General features: G+C 44.3%; 1 protein-coding gene across 1 annotated transcript in view; it reads left to right on the top strand.

Annotated features, from left to right (window-relative positions):
• The window catches only part of CLSTN1 (calsyntenin 1), a gene marked incomplete in the record, with an annotated part of 1,072,885 nt that overhangs the window by 498,965 nt on the left and 554,628 nt on the right, over nucleotides 1–19,292 (top strand). Inside the window, 1 exon segment of the mRNA XM_044063129.1 lies at nucleotides 6,856–7,018. Coding sequence (XP_043919064.1) covers nucleotides 6,856–7,018 — 163 coding nt within the window.

Below are 19,292 nucleotides of genomic sequence, written 5' to 3'. Positions count from 1 at the left end.
GCCCTTAGCGTTTGGGTGTGTGTGTGAGTGCTTTAACATGGCGGAAGGGCCTAAGGCCATTTTTTTCCAAATGTACTGAGTGTGACCACAAGCTTTCCCCAGCTGATGGCCACACTCAGTGCGTTTTGTGCCTGGGGGCAGCCCATCTCTGAGGCCTGCCAGATCTGTGCGGCCTTTAATCCCCAGGCACTTCAGGATAGGAAGAACAAGCTGATCCTGGCGGGAAAGCTCCCCCAGGAGTCATCTTCTTCTTCCTTTCCTGTTCGGGCTCCGGCTGCCTCAGCGGCCTCGGTGCCCTCTGTTCCCTCAACTCAACCTGGGACTCAACCTCCCACTTCAGGTTTGAGCTCTGGGGAAACTAGTGCCTCCTCAACTAAGGAGAAGAGGCACAAGGATAAGGAGGGACATAGATCCCATAAAAGGCTGGCCGAGTCTCACCCCTCGGCTCCGCCAGCAAAAATAACTAAATCTCCTTCGGGGGTCTCCGGATCCTTCTCCTCTCGGCTCCGTTCGCCTAGCTTCTCGCCGGAGCCACAGGAGGAAGATTGGTCTTCCTCGAGGTCATCGAGGCGGCCCTCCTGGCCCACCTCGACTACCTCTTCCAGGTCAACTAAAAGCATCTCCGAAGCGGATATGGATTGGATGATGCGTCGGTTCTTACAGACCCAAATGCAGATGGGGGTGCTCTTGCCTCCCTCCCCTCTGGGGGGGAGCGCGGCCCCCATGTTTGCCCCGATCACTCCTTCTCCGACTCATTTTCGGATCTCGGAGTCATCGGATCCGTGCCCATTCAGACCCAGGGAATTGGCGCCGATAGCGCTGGTCTCTTCTACGCCGACTGTGCCCTTGAGCTTGTCGGATCCGAGCTCTCGGGGCCGAGGGCTGAGCATCGGATCCGAGGGAGTTGTATCTTCGGAGCTGTTGGCTTCGGAGCGCACCTCTCTCTCGGCGCCGACTGCTTCGGCTCTGACCCCGATCCCTTCCTCGGAGCCGAGGAGATTGCTCTCAGAGGCTGGCGAGGGTGATCTCCTTCGGCTTTTGAGGTAGTGGAGAGGGTACTGTCGAGATCCTCCAGATCCCTGGTTCAGGCTTTGGATCCACCCATACCCCCACTGTATGAGGGTCTGTCTTCCATCATCCGACCATCGGGACAGCCTGCCCAAGCCCTCCAGCTAGTTCCTGTTGAGGAACAACAACCCGTGGACGAGCCCTCTTCACATAGCCTCACCGAGGAGGTTCCTCGGAAACGTCGGTGTAAAAGGAGGCACCTGGACTCCCCCGAGTCCGTTACCACTGACACGGACTTAGATGATAGGGAGTGTTCCCCAAGGTCACCCCCTGAAGATGACTCCTTTGGAGACATCATGGAAATGTTGCGTATTAGAGGGGGGTGGTCTGCCCAAAAACCTTCCCTTGATGAATCCGTGTTCCTGGAGACGTTTGAGGCAGGCCCATCTACTTCCTGGGTGTCCCCTCCGGCCGACCCCCTGGTGGACTTAATTACCACCAGGGCGTGAAAGGAGCCTGACACCGTGGAGCCAGTACCTAGGCGTCCCGACAAAATACTAAGCCTCCCCACAGATAGGCAATCATGGGCCAAAGGATCCCCTGTTGATGCCATGTTGGTGGCGGCGGCCACCAAGAAAGAACTCGCTCAGGAGAGTTCTCTGGTCCACCCGCCAGATAAAGAATCTCGAGTGTTGGACTGGATTGGGAAGCGGATGTTTGCTTCAGCGACCTTTTCTATAAGGGCGCTGAACTATATGGCACATACCATCAGGCTACAGCGAGACTTGATCAAGGAATACGCTGCAGCCCCCCCAGAGTCCATGTCGGTCGGAGACAGGAATGTGTTTACAACACGAATGGCCACTCTGAAATCCATCTCTGATACGTCTATGCGGCTCCTCACTCATGCTTCAGAGGGAGCCGCTAGAGCCAGCGGAGCAGGGGTCGTCTTACAGCGTCACGCTTGGCTCCATCTTTGCGACTTCAGGGATCCCTTCAAGGCGTCCTTCGCGAACGCCCCCTTTGACGGTTCTGCTCTTTTCGGCAAGACTGTTCGCGATACGCTTGTCCAAAGCGAAAAGGACGGGAAGATGCTGTCTGCCGTCGGAGTCCGCTTTTCTAGCCCCCAAAGATCCTTTTCCAGGAATCCGAGGGGACAAAAGAAGCTGTGATTCCGCAAGTCTCAGCAATCCCATCCAGCTGCAGACCACTCGTCCTCTAGAGGCAGGAGGAGGACAAGGTAGACACCGGCCCAGAGGCAGAGGGGGGCCGCGTAATTTCGGGTCTAGAGAACCTTTCTCGGACAGACCCGCGCAACAGCCCTGAGGGCTTGCCCGACTGTCCCTCTCTGGAGACAGTCGGGGGGCGGTTGACGGAGCACCTGTCAAACTGGGAGTCCCTTACAATGGATCGATGGGTGCTCCGTATCATTTCCATAGGTTACTTCATTCCTTTCCTAAATCTTCCCCCCAAAACCAGACACCTCCCCGATGTACCACCCGATCAGAGGGAGGCGGCGGCTTTAGAGATTTTAAAGCTGCTAAGAAAAAGAGCCATCCAGCACGTCCCCCCATATCAGTCCGGATTGGGTTATTACTCAAGGTTCTTTTTGGTGCCAAAGAAAACGGGGGACCTCAGACCCATCTTAGACCTTTCCGCTCTGAACCTGTTTATTCCCAAGGAAAAGTTCCGGATGGTCACTCTTCAATCTATCCTCCCCCTTCTGCGGGAGACCAACTGGATGTGTTCCATAGACCTCAAGGATGCGTACTACCACATTTTAATGGACAGACGATCCAGGAGGTTTCTCCGCTTCTGGCTCGGAGCCAGTCATTATCAATTCAGGGTTCTTCCAATCGGCCTCACTTCAGCCCCCAGAGTGTTCACCAAAGCCATGGCGGTGGTTGCTGCCCACCTGAGACTTCAGGGCATTCAGGTCTTCCCGTACCTAGACGACTGGCTTCTTACCGCGACCAACAGGCATCCGCTCTCGGTAGCGAGATTACGCACTGACTCTAGCCCACAACCTAGGCATTTCAGTAAACCTGCAGAAGTCCTGCCTGTGCCCCACTCAAGCCCTGGAATTCATAGGGGCCAGGTTGGATACTCGAATCTCTCGAGCTACCCTAACATCAGTCAGACTGAACAGCTTGTCTTATCAGGTATTAGCCCTTCTCCGGAATCCTTCTCCTCCAGCGGAGTTAGTCCTGAGGACACTAGGTTCTATGGCAGCCGCGATCGGTCTTTCCCTCCATGCCCGCCTGCGAATGCGAATATTGCAATGGACCCTTCAAGTCCAATGGTCCCTCTTGCTCCACCCGTTGAACACGCCCATACCGCTGAGCAGAGTTTGCATGGACTACCTTCTTTAGTGGTTGCATGCGCGGGAACTCAGAGAAGGGAGGCCGTTTGTGATCCCCCCGGTCGAAGCCACGTTGACCATGGACGCTTCTCGCCTCGGGTGGGGGGGGATTGTTCAGGCAGATCCGTTCAAGGCACGTGGACTCCCTAGAGACCACATTGCATATCAATGTCCTAGAGATGAGGGCGGTGCTTTTGGCTTTGCAAGCTCTCCACGACCTTCTTCCCCTGGGGACTATTGCGATTCAGACAGACAACATTCTGTAGTTTGGTACATAAACAAACAGGGAGGAACCAGATCCTACCCCCTGTGTTGAGAGGCCATGAGAGTTTGGGAATGGGCGATCTCCACCAACCGTTTTCTGGTAGCAACGCACATCCCGGGACGATCCAACATATTAGCGGACAAGCCGGGTGCTTCTCACTCCGTACGAGTGGTCTCTGAATCCATCTGTTGCGAAACAGATCTTCCACAATGGGGTCAGCCTTGCTGCAATCTTTTTGCTTCTCCTTTAAACACAAAATGCAGCGAGTACTTTGCAATAATTCCCCCCAGAGGGGAAACCCCCAGAGACGCTCTGGTCCATGCTTGGCCTCCCGGGCTCCTTTATGCTTATCCTCCCCTTCCTGTCATGATGAAGTTCATTCAGAAAGCCTGTCGGTTGGGGAGCAGAGGTTATTCTCATAGCCCCATTCTGGCCTCGGCAGATCTGGTTCCCCTTTCTGCGTTCTCACAGTGTGGCTCCTCCGTGGATTCTGGATCCCAGTCCAGAACTGAAATCTCATCCCGCGGATTGCCCAGCCTGGTCAACCTCAAGCTTGCGGCTTGGCTGATCCAGTTCCATTAATGGTTAGGACTCCCGGTATCTCATCTCCCGTTAAGGCCATTCTGGTTGCGGCTCATAAGCCATCTACCAGAAAACTTTACAACAGTAAGTGGAAACGTTTTTTCATTTGGGCCGAAGATAAGGGCTTGGACCCATTTACTGTCCCTATCCCGACCATCCTGGACTTCCTCTCATTAATCTTTCAACAGGGAGCAAGCGCTTCTACGGTTAAGGTACAATTGGCGGCCATCTCCCATTTTCATGTGGGTGATGGCATAAGTTCCTTAGCATCTACAAAGTTGTGCAAAACCTTCTTACGAGGCATCTTCCTTTTAAATCCACTGATAAAGTCTGTGGTTCCCCCATGGGACCTCACTCTAGTCTTGCAAGCCTTAATGAGTCCACCTTTCGAACCTGCGGCCTCAATTCTGTTGAAGTTCTTGTCATGGAAAACAGCCTTCTTAGTGGCTATTACTTCGGCCAAAAGGGTTTCAGAATTACAAGCCTTGTGTATGAAGCCTCCTTACCTTATCTTTCACAAAAGATAGCGTGTCCCTCAGGACTAACCCGTCTTTCTTGCCTAAGGTTGCTTCAGAAGCAAATATAAATCAATCGATAAATCTACCAGTGTTTTTTCCCACATTTCAGAACAAGGGAGAATACACATTACACAAATTGGATGCGTTTCTACTTGCATAGGACTAGAGAGTTTCGCAAGTCAGACCAGTTATTTGTCTCGTATGCAAAATCAGCCATGGGTAAAGCCATTTCCAAAGTCACTGTAGCAAATTGTCTCGTATGCAAAATCAGCCATGAGTAAAGCCATTTCCAAAGTCACTGTAGCAAATTGGATTCGCCAGTGTATTATTCAGGGGTATATATCGTCTGGCAAACCAGCCCCGGTTAATATCCATGCTCATTCTACAAGATCTGTAGCCACCTCAACAGCCTTCTGGTCTAGGGTTCCAGTAGACGACATATGTTCAGCAGCTACTTGGTCCTCTTCTCATACGTTAATTTCTCATTATAAATTAGATGTGATTTCGAGAAGTAGGGCTTCTTTTGGCTCCGCGGTGCTTCGGAATATCCTTCCGTAAGGACCACCCAGGTTCTTATAAGGTAGCTGGGGACTCTGTCCCACAGGTTGCAGAGCAAATGAAGTAACTACTTCAGATAAATAAGTTATGTACTCAACATAACGTTCCATCTGAGTAGGTACTTCATTTGTCTGCAACTGACCCCCCCTGCCATCCCCCGAACCTTTCGGGATTTTCTGATCACGTTTGCAGTTGATATTTCAGGTTTACAGGTTGGTAAGGCAAAAAAAAAACGATCTGAGGTAATGTGGTTGGTAACAGGGGATTATGGGTAGGGGGGAGGAGCTAGGAGCTCGGATCTTGGAGCTTGGTAAGCTGCCGGCTTGGATCTGAAGTCGGATCCGATACCCACAGGTTGCAGACAAATGAAGTACCTACTCAGATGGAATGTTATGGTGAGTACATAACTTCTTTTTAATGCAAATATGAGAAATACATGGTTGTACTGTGGTCATCTGATGAAGTCTAATTTAACAGGACGAAAACGCATTGTTACAAGCTAAGGCGTTTATGTTCAACTGTTTTTTTTTGTTTGCTTTTTGGTGGCTTGAATAAAACTGTTTAAACCGATTGGTTGTGGATCTCTGCTCCGTTGCTCAGCACATTTTCTTTGGATTAATACTGTCCAGCATAAGTCTACATTAAGAGTAGGAGTCGCAGTTCTTCATGCACTTGTTTGTTTATTGAATGGTCACATAGTGTCGATTTGTTACCCCTTTTCAGTACCATCTTCAACTTTGGGCTCTTTTTAAACACAAAATTTGGTTCTGGTACAAGTCTGTCCAGTAGCCCCTCAACCCAGGTACTGAAGACCAATTTTTGGTACTCACTTGTTTACCTCCCTACACCTACAGTTGTATAGGAGCAGAATAGCTCAACTGTGATCTTTTGTAAAATCTGACCTTGTGTTGATTTGGTTGCTCCTAAAGCTTTTTTAAAATAGGTTTGTATAAAAATGGTCATATGAAACCTTTATCTCTTCCTCAGTCTCATCCAATATCCTGTCAGGGTATCCTCTATGTTAACATACCCTTAAGCATTTGCAGTTCTTTAGAAAATATTTCATCACTGGATACCAGCCAGGACAGTCTTTTCTACCCCTTAACCAAATTTCTCTCATCTTGAAAAATGTACATAATTGTTGGGAAATGTTTCTTTCCTATAAGTATTGGACTTGAATCTCTTATATTCAAAACTTTTACTGATGCACCTATCCAAGTATTTTATCCCCAAAGCATTCTTTTCACAGATAAAGTAAAAAAAAATGTTAAGGCTATGAGCTGTTAACTTGCTGTAGTCTAGGGTTTGATTGTCTCAGCCTCCATTTGCTTGCAGTGGAACTCTGTAGGGCAGATGGGAAGTTGAGACAGGCTTCTCAGTATTTGTTTTGACCGCATGGCCAGTAACTACCTATGAGCACACATGTAGGTATTTTTTATATGTACATGTGAGTGTATGTGATTGGAAAAAAATTAAGCATGGTTTTGATTTCCAAATCTGACTATTGTGAGATGTTTTAATTTAATTATTTGGTAATGCATTCTTTTGGCTCTGCTATGTAGGTTTGTGACAAAGAGTGGCATCATTACGTGCTAAACACAGAGTTTCCTGCTGTAACGCTTTATGTTGATGGTGTCTCCTATGATCCTTTCCTCGTCACAGAAGATTATCCTCTTCATCCTTCAAAGCTGGGAGCACAACTGGTGGTTGGAGCTTGTTGGCAAGGTAATTCTCATTTAGAAGGTTTTGTAGTTTGACCTAAAAATACATTTGTTTGCATATAAACTAATGTTAATGTTGTCTTGTCAAGCTTCCATATTTATTAATGTAAATAGTTCTAAAGTCTGTTGTACACAAGCTTCTTGTTTTTGTCCTGTGTTTGTCGATTGTGCGTTCCTTCTTAGCTTTACTTTTGCAGATTGTCTTGTGAATAGCCAGTGACCAGAAGAGCTAGTGATCTGACGTTAGATGTACTGTGTACATTGGAAGACTGCATGTGCAGATTTTTGTCTTGCATTTAAATATAAGGGTTTGCAGATTTCTGTATAAATTGCTGTACTGAGCAGTGGTAGTTTTCACAGTTATATGCACAACTTGCAGATGTGAGAGTGTTCAATCTCGCCGTTTGTTCTTACACACGGGTTCGGAGCCGATCCTCGGCTCCGAGTCGGCCGCATAGCAAAGCTCTGCATCTTAGAGAAGCTCGAGACCAGGCTATATCCCACAATCCTCCCTGCTATTACTCAGATCTAGTTTGCCGCTGCAGCGGGTCACATCGCTACAGAGAGCTCAGACCAGAGATTTGTTGTTAGACAGATAAGATAGTTCTTTTTCTTAGTTTCAAAAGTTATTATACTCCTATAGTTTTTTGATATTTTATTTTTCTATACTATAGTGTGTGTGTGTGTGTGTATATTGTTGTTAGTTTTTATAGGTTTCCCTTTGGGGCCTACCCTTACTTAACTGTAAATTCTCTTAAACTTAAAATTATTATCTGAAAAAGCCAAGTCTGGTTTTAAAAGGTGTCAGTGTGGACAGAAATTGTCCATCACTGACAACCACACTTCCTGCGTCTACTGTCTTGGCCCTCTCCACTTGCAAGAGGATTGCTCTATTTGCCATTCTTTCAGTGGGAGGGTCATGGCAGATAGACGCAGGAAACTTATTGACAGGGGGCTTCTTAAGCCTGCCTTTCAAGAGGCCTTGGACAAGTCTGACCAGGCTTCTCAGTCTTCGAAGGGGTCGAAGATGTCGGAGCCCATGTCATCGGCTCCGAGTACATCTTCTAGAGTTCGTTCGCCGGTTCCACAGACTTCGGGGCCGAGCGTCGAACGTTTGTCTCTCACTGAGCCCCAGGTCTTGGAACCGGTGTCGGAGCTACCGCCACCGTCTATTCTTCGGTCGGTGCCATCTTCGGCCCCTTCGACCCGATCTTCCAGACCATTATCTGATACTGATGTGGATCGTGTCGTACAGAAACTTATGGAGAACATGGCCCTTTCCAAATTGATTGCAGTTTCCTCCCAGTTGGTGTCGAAACTAGAAGGCCTTCCTTTATCTCCAACAGGTCCTCCTTCGAGACCCATCCAGTCTTCCGAGCCGGAAGAGGATGAGCCGATGATAGTGGAGCCCTCGGTGCCGAAACCGTCCATTGCACGATTGACACAATTTACCTCGACTCCATTGGAACCGATAGGTGAGTTGCGGAGTCGACGATCTCTCCTTGGTTCCGGGACCGAGAGTCGTACCGACCTTTCGGTTCCGACTCTCCCTCTCGGGGCCTCGGCGCAGATCGGCTCGGCTCGGCTCCGTCCTCGGGGTCGAGACCCATGGGCCCCGTGTCTCGGATTCTTCCTTGTTCTTCGGAACCAGGGGAGTCCTCGACCCGAGGTTCAGGGGTTTTTGACCTTATGAGGAAGGTTTCGTCTACACAGACAACCACTTCATCGGACACGTCTTCTCCCTCCCTTAAGGAGCCGCTCTCTGTTTCTGTTCCCACGACACATCCAAAGCGTGGAGCACCATTGTCTCAGCCATCCCTGGAGGATGCCCCCTGTTCCTCGGAGGCCTCACCGGAATCTCCCTCCGATGAGGTCCCGAGGAAAAGATTGCGCAAGAGGAGGCACTTAGACTCCCCACAGGAATCTCTAACTTCTGACACTGACTTGGATGAGTCAGAGGGCTCCCCAAAATCCCCCTCCGAGGATGTCTCATTTGCGGACATCTTGGAGATATTAAAACAGAGGGGCGATTGGCAGTCCCTAGCCCCCACTGAGGACGAGTCGGTGTTGCTGAAGGCATTTGGTGCTCAACCTTCTACCGCCTGGGTTACTCCACCCTTCGATGAGTTAATGGATTTGATTGCTCGAAGGGCGTGGGAGACACCGGACACAGTGGAACCGGTCCCTCGAAAACCAAGTAAATTTATTACCGCTCCCCAGGACAAGACCTATCTCACAAAAGGAGTCCCGGTTGACGCTATGGTGGTGGCCGCAGCCACTAAAAAGGAGATGTCGGAGTCTTCCTCTTCTGTTCATCCTCCTAATAAGGATTCTAGGACTATGGACAGATACGGGAAGCGCATTTTTAGTTCAGCGACTTTTTCCATGCGTTCGCTAAACTATTTGACACATTTTACACGACTACAGAGGGATCTCATCAAGGAGCTGAGAGATACCCTCCAGGGTAACACAGATGCTGCTGTTTCAGATAAGGTAACAGCACAACATAACACCCTTACCTCCGTAGTGAACTCGTCTATGAGGCTCATCTCGTATGCGGCTGAAGGGTCGAGTAGGGCCGCAGCTTCAGCGATTGCTCTACGAAGACAATCCTGGATGCGGCTGTGCTCTTTTGCGGAAGCCTTCAAGTCTTCTTTCGCCAACACCCCCTTTGATGGTGCCACTCTTTTTGGGCCCAAAGTGAAAGAGACATTAACTCGGTGTGAGCAGGAAGGAAAGACTCTGCTGTCGGAGTCCGTTTTTCTGTTCCATCCAGACCGTACCCCAAAGGGCAACGACGCAGAAAAATGTGGTTCCGTAGAACTCGGGGATCTTTCCAGGCCACACAGAGTGAACCCCCCCCCAGAGGCAGAGGGGGGGGCAGACTTGGAAGACGCCGCCCTGGTGGCAGAGGGGGTCCGCAGAACCAAGGCGACAGGGATACTATCCCTGGTAAGCCTTTCCAGCACTCCTGAATGGGGGCCCACTGTCCTGCTCTGGAGGCAGTCGGGGGTCGCTTGGCTTTATACCCACAGGCCTGGCAAACTCTCACCTCAGACTCCTGGGTAAAAAGCATTGTAACCAGAGGATACAAAATACCCCTTATGTCAACTCCACCCCAACAAAGAAGGTCTCCAGATGTGCCACCCCGTCTGCGAGGCCAAGCAGCAATAGAAATTTCAAAGCTGCTCAAAAAAAGTCATTCAGCCAGTCCAGGCGGACCAAAAAAGGATCCGGAACTTACTCAAGGTTCTTTTTAGTTCCGAAAAAGACAGAGGACTGGAGACCCATTTTGGATCTCAGCAATCTCAATACCTTCGTGAAGAAGGAAAAGTTCTGGATGGTCACGCTTCAATCGATCCTTCCATTTTTGCAGAAGGACGACTGGATGTGCTCGATAGATCTCAAGGACGTGTACTACCACATCAAGATGGCCAGAACGTCCAGAGATCACCTGCGATTCCGGCTGGGAGCCAGTCATTTTCAATTTCGAGCCCTGCCCTTTGGGCTCACCTCAGCCCCCAGGGTATTCACCAAATGCATGGCAGTGGTAGCGTCTCACTTGAGATGTCTAGGATTCTGGGTGTTTCCCTATCTGGACGACTGGCTCCTCACCGCCACCACCGAGCGTCTCCTCATACAAGCAAGAAACTATACAGTCAACCTTTGTTCCCACCTAGGGATTTCCATAAACTTCAAAAAATCTGTCTTACTGCCCTCACAGCATATTTCATTCATCGGAGCGGACCTAGATACACGCTTAACATTGGTAAAGCTCCCTCAAGTAAGGGCTTCATCCCTCAAGGAACAGGTTTTTCTTCTGCTGCAATGCAGGAAAGCCCCGGCCAAATTGGTATTGAAGGTTTTGGGACTCATGGCAGCGTCCCTGATTGCGATTCCCATGGGAAGATTGCACATGAGGCTCCTCCAGTGGCTGCTGTTCATGCAGTGGTCGTTCCAGCAGTTACCCCTAACGTACAAGATTCTGATAACAGATTCTTGCAAGCGAGACCTCTCATGGTGGGTGTCCAGCCAGGATCTCACTATGGGTTGTCCATTTGTTCTACCAAATCCGACTGCCACTATAACCACGGACGCTTCCCTGATAGGGTGGGGGGGACTTTTTCAGGGAAGAACAGCCAAGGGGAATGGTCCAACATGGAGTACAACCTGCACATAAATGTTCTGGAAATGAGGGCGGTGTTCTTGGCGTTGCAACACTTTCAAACCCTCCTACCTCTAGGAACAGTAGCAGTTCAGACAGACAACATGTCTGTAGTCTGGTACATAAATAAACAAACAAAGCCACGGAAACCTTGCTCCAGATTGAAAAGCAGCTGCAAATAAATGGAACCTGCTCCAATGCCAAATGAGATTCTTAACGCAAAATTTATTAATCAACGTTTTATTCGCCGTAAAAAAAAGCTTCATCAGAGAACAATACAATACAATAAATACTTTTCTTTTTTTACAGGAGTGATGAGTGATGTCAAAGTAACAGCTGTTTCATCTTGAACACCGTTTCAAGATTACACCTCAACAAAAGTAGTGTATCAATTTAAATACAAGCACATTATTATTAATTATTATTTTAATTTCAGAATTAAAAATAAATAAATTATAATCGCTTTCCTCTTTCAATACCACTTAAAAAAAAAAAGTTGCCTTACTTAAAATATATTATTAAAGAAAAATATTATTATTAAAAATATTATTAAAAAAAAGGGGGAAGGAATAAGGACGGTATAAAAGACTAAGTCAACTATTGGTATAAAAAAAAATTTCAACTATTAATGTTTCACAATAAATATTATATAAATATAAATAAAAAAAAAAATAATATACATTAAAAGTTATAAAATTATAAAAAAAAATGTCTGAAATTAAAATTAACGTCATAAAAACCCTAAAATTCACTCCATAATGAAAATGTTGCAATTCATAAACACTTTCAAAAAATGGGTAGAGTCTCAGTTAAATTTAAAGCCAGTTGAATCCAATAATTTAATCTGACCACCTCTTACAGGCTGTTCATTTGAAATCTGGTGATTAAGAAAAGCTGTCTGATGAATGGTTGTATGCTATTTATAGAAGGCGTTGTTGAGCAATAGCCGGTTTTGTCAGTGTTATTGTTAATAAGCAGAGACAGTCGGTCTACATCACTTTAATCTATCTGATCCGTCTTGATGTATGCAGATAGCGGCGAACACTGAATCTTAACTGAACTTACAACTACGAACTTACTTTCACAGTTGATAAATTTCTTAATATTTTTTACTTTTCTTTGTGTGAACTTTATCTTTTATCACACTTTTTACCAAAAACATGGTGTTCTGCCATTATTTCTTTTATTGTTTTTAAAAATTGTTGGTAGGTCTTACTATATCTCGTTTTTTTCTTTTTTCTTTTAAATAATTCTTATTCCAAATTCTTAATAATTTAATTAATTAAAATAAGAATTTAAAATTCTTAATAATAATTCGTCTAATTAAAACAATCATCTTAAACACGTAGTCTGTATTGTCCGACTGAGGTCAAAAAAAAGATGTTAGACAACAATAAATTGTCACTTACTATCGAACTTTTCTGCATGGTGTGGTAAAGAACTTTTATTTATAGTGTGTTTCAAACTTATATTTGTAGAAAAAATTGGACTAAAAAACCTTTTCTTCTCTTCAGTTCAACTTCATTAAATGTCCCTTAAATTTCAACGGGTATTTTCTAAACATATCCGTTAACAAGTCACATTCCTCATAAAATATTTCCATCGTACTGACATTTCTTGCGGCCCTAACAAGCTGTCCCTTTACTACAGCTTTTTTCTGTTTCATAGGGTGATGACTAGAAAAATGCAAGAATGAATTACAGTACGTTGGTTTTCTATGTATCTTGAGGACGAAAAGAAAAGATTCAAATCCTTTAGTTAATTTAACATCCAAGTAATCAATACTGGATGTTGAAAATAATTTAAGAAATTCTGAAGTATTATTGATAGTGGTAACAAATGTATCAGCCTGTGTCTCATTGCCATCAAATAAAATAAAAATGTCATCTAGGTATCGTGTGTAATATCTAATGAGTGCCATTAATTCTGGTGAAGAAAAAACAAAATGTTTTTCCCAATAACTCATGTAAAAATTTGCTACTACGCTCTCAAAGGAGAGCCCATAGCAACTCCTTGTTTTTGCAGAAAGTATTTTTTATCGAACATAAAATAGTTCGAAGATAACACGATATCCAATAACTCTGTGATAACATCTATCTCATTTATTGAAACACCCAATTCGCCTAATAGAAGAGCTATCCATTCAAGGGCCTCTTGATGGGGAATTGAGGTGTATAAATCAACCACGTCAACGGTGAGGAAGTTAACCTCAGCGTTGAAGGGTTTAATTGATGGTGGTCTAAGAAGGTCCATGAGTCCTTACAAATTACAGGAAAATGGACTAAGTGTTTAGACAGTAGGCTATCAAGGAACTTGGCGCAAGAGTAGGTCATAGATGACCTTCCATCAATTAAGGCTCTCATCGGTGGATTTACCAAGTCTTTATGTACTTTTGGTATGCCGAATATAAGGTAGGTTTTTTGGGTGTTATATCAATATAGTTGTAAAGTGTCCAAATTAATTTTACCCTCAAGGTATAAGTCTCGGAAATACCCCCTCATCCTGTTATGTGCTCCTTGAATCTCGTTGAGAGAAGCTTCGGCATACGCTGGTGATTCTAAGATAGTGTACATTTTTTCAGTATACATGTCTTGGCCAAATATCACCAATCCACCCCCTTTATCGGGTTTGAGGAGCCTAACGGGCATGTTGCACAGGTCATCTAACATTTGGAGTTGAGTTTTGGTAGTGTTAAATTTAAAAGATGAATCTCTATTTAACCTGTTATTAAATAGGTGTCTCAAGTCAACCTCACAAGCTTGTTCAAAATGCATTAAGGAAGGATGCAATGGTGGGTTAAAAACACTAGGAAGTACCAAAGAATGAAAACTGTCCTGACTGCTAGATTCACTATTAAAATACAATTTCAGGTTAAGTTTTCGGACAAAACACTTCAAATTGATCAATTCCTTTGAGACATCACCAAATTTGCTAGGTACAAATGTATACCCATATGCTAATAATTCTATAAGCTCCTCAGCTAAGTTAAATTCAGTAAAATTGTAAATTTTAAAGTCAGCGTCACGATTTAACATTATTGTTGGAGCCGTTTGTAGTAAAGGGACAGCTTGTTAGGGCCGCAAGAATGTCCAGTACGATGGAAATATTTTATGAGGAATGTGACTTGTTAACGGATATGTTTTTGAAGAGAAAATACCCGTTGAAATTTATTAAGGACATTTTTAATGAAGTTGAACTGAAGAGAAGTAAAGGTTTTTATAGTCCAATTTTGTCTACAATAAGTTTGAACAACACTATAAATAACACCAGTTCTTTACCACCCATTGCAGAAAGTTCGATAGTAAGTGACAATTTATTGTTGTCTAACATTTTTTCTGACCCCACACTTTGTTATGTGACTACATACAGTTTTGACTCAGGTCGGATAACAGCAATTATCCGGAAGAATTGGGATTTTATTTTAAGTAACCCCACTTTAATTAAGAAATTTGGATATTCCCCTACATTTGTTTTTAAAAGAAACAATAACTTGAAAGAGTTACTACAAAGAGACATCCCAAGTAAATTTTACAATAAAAGATTAGGCATGTACCCATGTGGCTTTTGCAATAGATGTTACAAAACAAAGTCTGGCCAGACATTCACAGTAAAAGGAAAAAAGTTTGATATTAGGAAACCTCTCAACTGTGAAAGTGTTTACGTCGCGATTTGTTGTCCGCCTTTCTACATAGGAAAGACGGATCGCAGATTACGCCGACCGTATGTACCAACATACCCCCGCGCTATTAACAACAGAAACGTAAATAACGCTCTTGCCAAACATATCATTGACCATCCAGGCCACAGCTTTTCATACATGGCAATTGATCAAATGAAACAGACTGTTAGAGGTGGTCCTTCTAAGTTATTATTGGAAATCTTAGAACTGGAATGGCAATTTAGGACAGACTCATTTTATTACCCTGTTAAATGAAAGTTGCAACATTTTACCAGTTTTGAAATTAAGGAGTTACTTAAGCACTTTAACTAACGCCCAGAGGAACGAAACGCTTTTATAATTTCCCATAACTTCTTAATGTTGCATTATTTTAGTACATTTAAGTATATTTTAAATATCAGTTATTGATAGTGACCATAATGTTTATGTGAAACATTAATAGTTGACTTAGTCTTTATACCATACTGTATTCCTTCCCCTCTTTTTTACACAAGGATTAATGGTTTAGAAAATAATATTTTTCTTTGATATATTTAATAAGTAAAGTCGACCTTTTAAGTGGTATTGTATTTTTAAGAAGGAAAGCGTATTATACGTGTTTTTATAATCATTCTAGTACTTAATTGTAATATTAAAATTATATGAATGTGTTTGCATTTAAATTGATACACTACTTTTGTGGCAACGTAATCTTGGTGTTCAAGATGAAACAGCTGTTACTTTTTACTGACATCACTTCCTGTAAAGTGTTATAAAAGAAAAGTATTTTACTATTGTATTGTTCTCTGATGAAGCTTGGTTTTTTACAAGGCGAAAACGTTGATTAATAAATTTTGCGTTAAGAATCTCATTTGGCATTGGAGCAGGTTCCATTTATTTGCAGCTGCTTTTCAATCTGGAGCAAGGTTTCCGTGGCATTTTTGTGTGTTTTTACCCAGTTCGTATTTTTGGTGTTTACATAAATAAACAAGGGGGAACCAGATCTTACCCATTATGCAGAGAGGCCATGAGAATTTGGCAATGGGCAGAGTCCACGGGTCGCTTTCTGATAGCAACGCACATCCCGGGGTCATCCAACGTCATTGCGGACAGGTTGAGCAGAGCCATTCTGTTACCTCACGAGTGGTCCCACAAACTACAAGTGGCGGAAAGAATTTTCCGCAAATGGGGCCAGCCTTGCTGCGATCTATTCGCCTCCCCGATGAATACCAAATGCAGAAGCTATTTTGCCCTTCTACCCCCTCCAGGGGATGTCCCCAGGGACGCACTGATACACGATTGGCCCCCGGGTCTCCTATATGCATTCCTACCTACCCCCTTGATTCCCAAATTTCTTCAGAAAGCCATGAATCTGGAAAGGGCAATTATACTCATAGCCCCATTCTGGCCTCGACAGATATGGTTCCCCTTTCTTCGAGCCCATCAAACAGAGAAACCTTGGATCCTGGACCCAGTACCAGATCTACTGACACATTCGTCGGGAGTTCCTCACCCGTCTATTCTATCCCTCAAACTAGCAGCTTGGCTGCTCCACTTCCCCACCTAGCCAGGTCTGATCTACTTTCTCTGGCAGTTCAGCGCATTTTGGTTGCCTCTCATAAGGCTTCCACCACAAAACTCTACAAGAGTAAATGGAAACACTTTGTGTACTGGGCATCTAGTCAACACTTGGACCCCCTGGTTGCTCCTTTACATAAAGTTCTAGAATTTCTTTCCATCCTTTTCCACGAAGGAGCCTCTACTTCCACACTAAGAGTGCAGTTGGCTGCTATATCCAACTTCCATGTTGGGGAGGACGGTTCTTCTATTATGTCCCACAGGCTTTGTAAGGCTTTTATGAAAGGTTCCTTCCATCTTCGACCGCCCGTCAGAGACCCTTTATTCCCATGGAATTTAAATTTGTTGTTGTCACAACTAATGTTACCACCCTTCGAACCAGCCTCTTCTTGTCTCCTGAAGTTTCTGTCTTGGAAGACTCTTTTTCTTGTAGCGGTTACTTCAGCTCGGAGAGTGTCAGAGCTGCAAGCACTGTCAATTAAACCGCCTTACTTAATTTTTCACCCAGATAGAGTTTCTTTACGAACAAATCTGTCCTTCCTTCCTTCCTAAGGTATGTTCTGTCATAAATATTAATCAGTCCATTGAACTCCCTACTTTCTTCAAGAACCATACCAGCAAGTTGAAATATATGTTGCACAAGTTAGATGTCCACAGACAGCTCAGGTTTTATTTAGACAGGACTAAAGACTACTACAGAAAAACAGATCAACTTTTTGTTGCATTTGCAGACTGTAAAAAGGGCATGGCAGTTACAAAACGTACGCTTTCTAAATGGCTTACTGATTGTATAACCTTTGTGTATTCTAAGTCAAATCAGGTCTTGCCCACCAAACCAAAAGGCCATTCTACTAGGTCCGTCTCCACTTCCTTGGCTCATGCAGCTCGCCTGCCTTTGGACACGATTTGTGCAGCAGCCACGTGGTCTAAACCACATACTTTCATCGCTCATTATAGGGTTGACAAAGCCTCCAAAGACAGGACATCTTTTGGTTCCACTGTGCTCAGGAACGTTCTTCCATGAGTAACTCAGGGTGACGGAGCTAGGGACGCTACCCGTGTGTAAGAACAAACGGCGAGATTGAACACTCTCACATAAAGAAGTTATGTTCTTACCATAACGTTCCATGTGGAGTGTTCATCTCGCCTTTGTTCTTACATTCCCCCCCTTCCCTCCCTCACTTGTTTGGAAGAACGAGTAGGACTCGAGTCTGGTCCACATGTCTTTACCTCTTCCGGGTATATTTCGTTACCCGTAGTTAATTTGTCAGTGAGATGGTGTCTCTGAAATTTTTTGTGGCAGTATGTAGCCTTAGCACCTCAGGGTTATTGTTAGTCTGGTTTGCTTGCAAACTAGATCTGAGTAATAGCAGGGAGGATTGTGGGATATAGCCTGGTCTCGATCTTCTCTAAGATGCAGAGCTTTGCTATGCGGCCAACTCGGAGCCGAGGATCGGCTCCGAACCCGTGTGTAAGAACAAAGGCGAGATGAACACTCCACATGGAACATTATGGTAAGAACATAACTTCTTTTTTAAAGTGTACTGATAATCACAACTGTTTGTGTCATGACATACTTGTGTGCAATGCACATGTAGAGTTGGTGTGCAGCTAGTCTTTGTCTGATCCATGTACTAATTGGGTTTTTTTCTCCTAGGGTGCTGTTTTTGCCTTGCCATAGTTCTAGACGAAAAGTTTCCTTTTTGTTAAATTCAGTAATTATGTTTCCTCTAAATGGCATCTGTAGTAGATATAGGTGTTGTTAAATGCCCACATTTTTAAGGCCATTTGGTGATTGAAATTTAATTTCATTTCACGTTTTAAGTTTCATTTGACATGTATGCATTTTAAATATTTATTTTGCTTTCTTTGCATGCCTAATTCTTCTCACAATGCTTTGAATTATGTTGTTTTGATTTTCATATCTTTGAAGTACATGGCTTTAAACTATATGATTTTGAGAAAGTTAACATTTTTTAAGTTATTGCTTCACAGGCAGCATTAACAAGGTGTGGAGAGAATTTGTCTTTACAAATTACAAAATGTTATCACTGAGATGGTAAAAGTATAATGATGTTAGGGGCTGGATAAGGTTTTAACACTGAAGGATCTTTTTGTTTCAGCAGGTAGCTGATAACAGTTTGCCATCCTGTCTTACCCAGCCTTTTGGTGCAAGCTGTTTAGGTGTTCATCATAACGCTCATTGATACAGTTCATGAATAGTATAGGATAAGCCCCAAGTCAAAGCTTCCTTGCTGAATGTGGTTGTCTGCAGGAAATCTGGCAGTAAAAGTGTGTGCAAGCCACGCTGTCTGCAGCTGTTTTTTAACACTAAACCAAATGTGTACCTGTTTTGTTTCACAGTCCATTGGCCTCTTCCCAGAATGCTCCCAAAGATTGAGTACTCTTAGATCACTGGAAAAGTTTAACAAAATATACTTGCATGGCAGACTGACCTCTGTGAAGGGCCAACATTTATAGTGTGTATTGTGTAGGAGAGAAACAAGATTAGAGAATGGTGACCATTGCAAAATATTTTAATAAGCACTTGAAGGAATTGGGAACCTTAGGACCTTTGTGAAGCATCATAAATATTCTTGGCCCTAACCCAGGGGGGCATCCTTTTCTACCTCAATGAGTAAGAGTAGAGAACATCTAAGGAACTTCACAGTCCCTTGGAAAATCACAGAAAAATGTCAAAAGATGTACAATTGCTTTTGTCCTGACATATCGGTAGCACTTCAACGGACTACACAGGCCTTATGGACTTGAATAGAGGTTCTTCCCAGTCCTTTACCTTCTGCATCCATGGGCAAAGTGGTTCACTCCCTCATGGCGTAGGGGTTTTACCGTATATGTGTGTGCACGCACAGTTGC

The sequence above is a fragment of the Protopterus annectens genome, chromosome 2.part1, assembly GCF_019279795.1.
Source record: "Protopterus annectens isolate FY-2018-M chromosome 2.part1, PAN1.0, whole genome shotgun sequence".
Taxonomy (NCBI): Eukaryota; Metazoa; Chordata; order Ceratodontiformes; family Protopteridae; genus Protopterus; species Protopterus annectens.
Note: the sequence above shows the minus strand (reverse complement) of the source record. Positions and strands in the feature narration are given on the sequence as shown.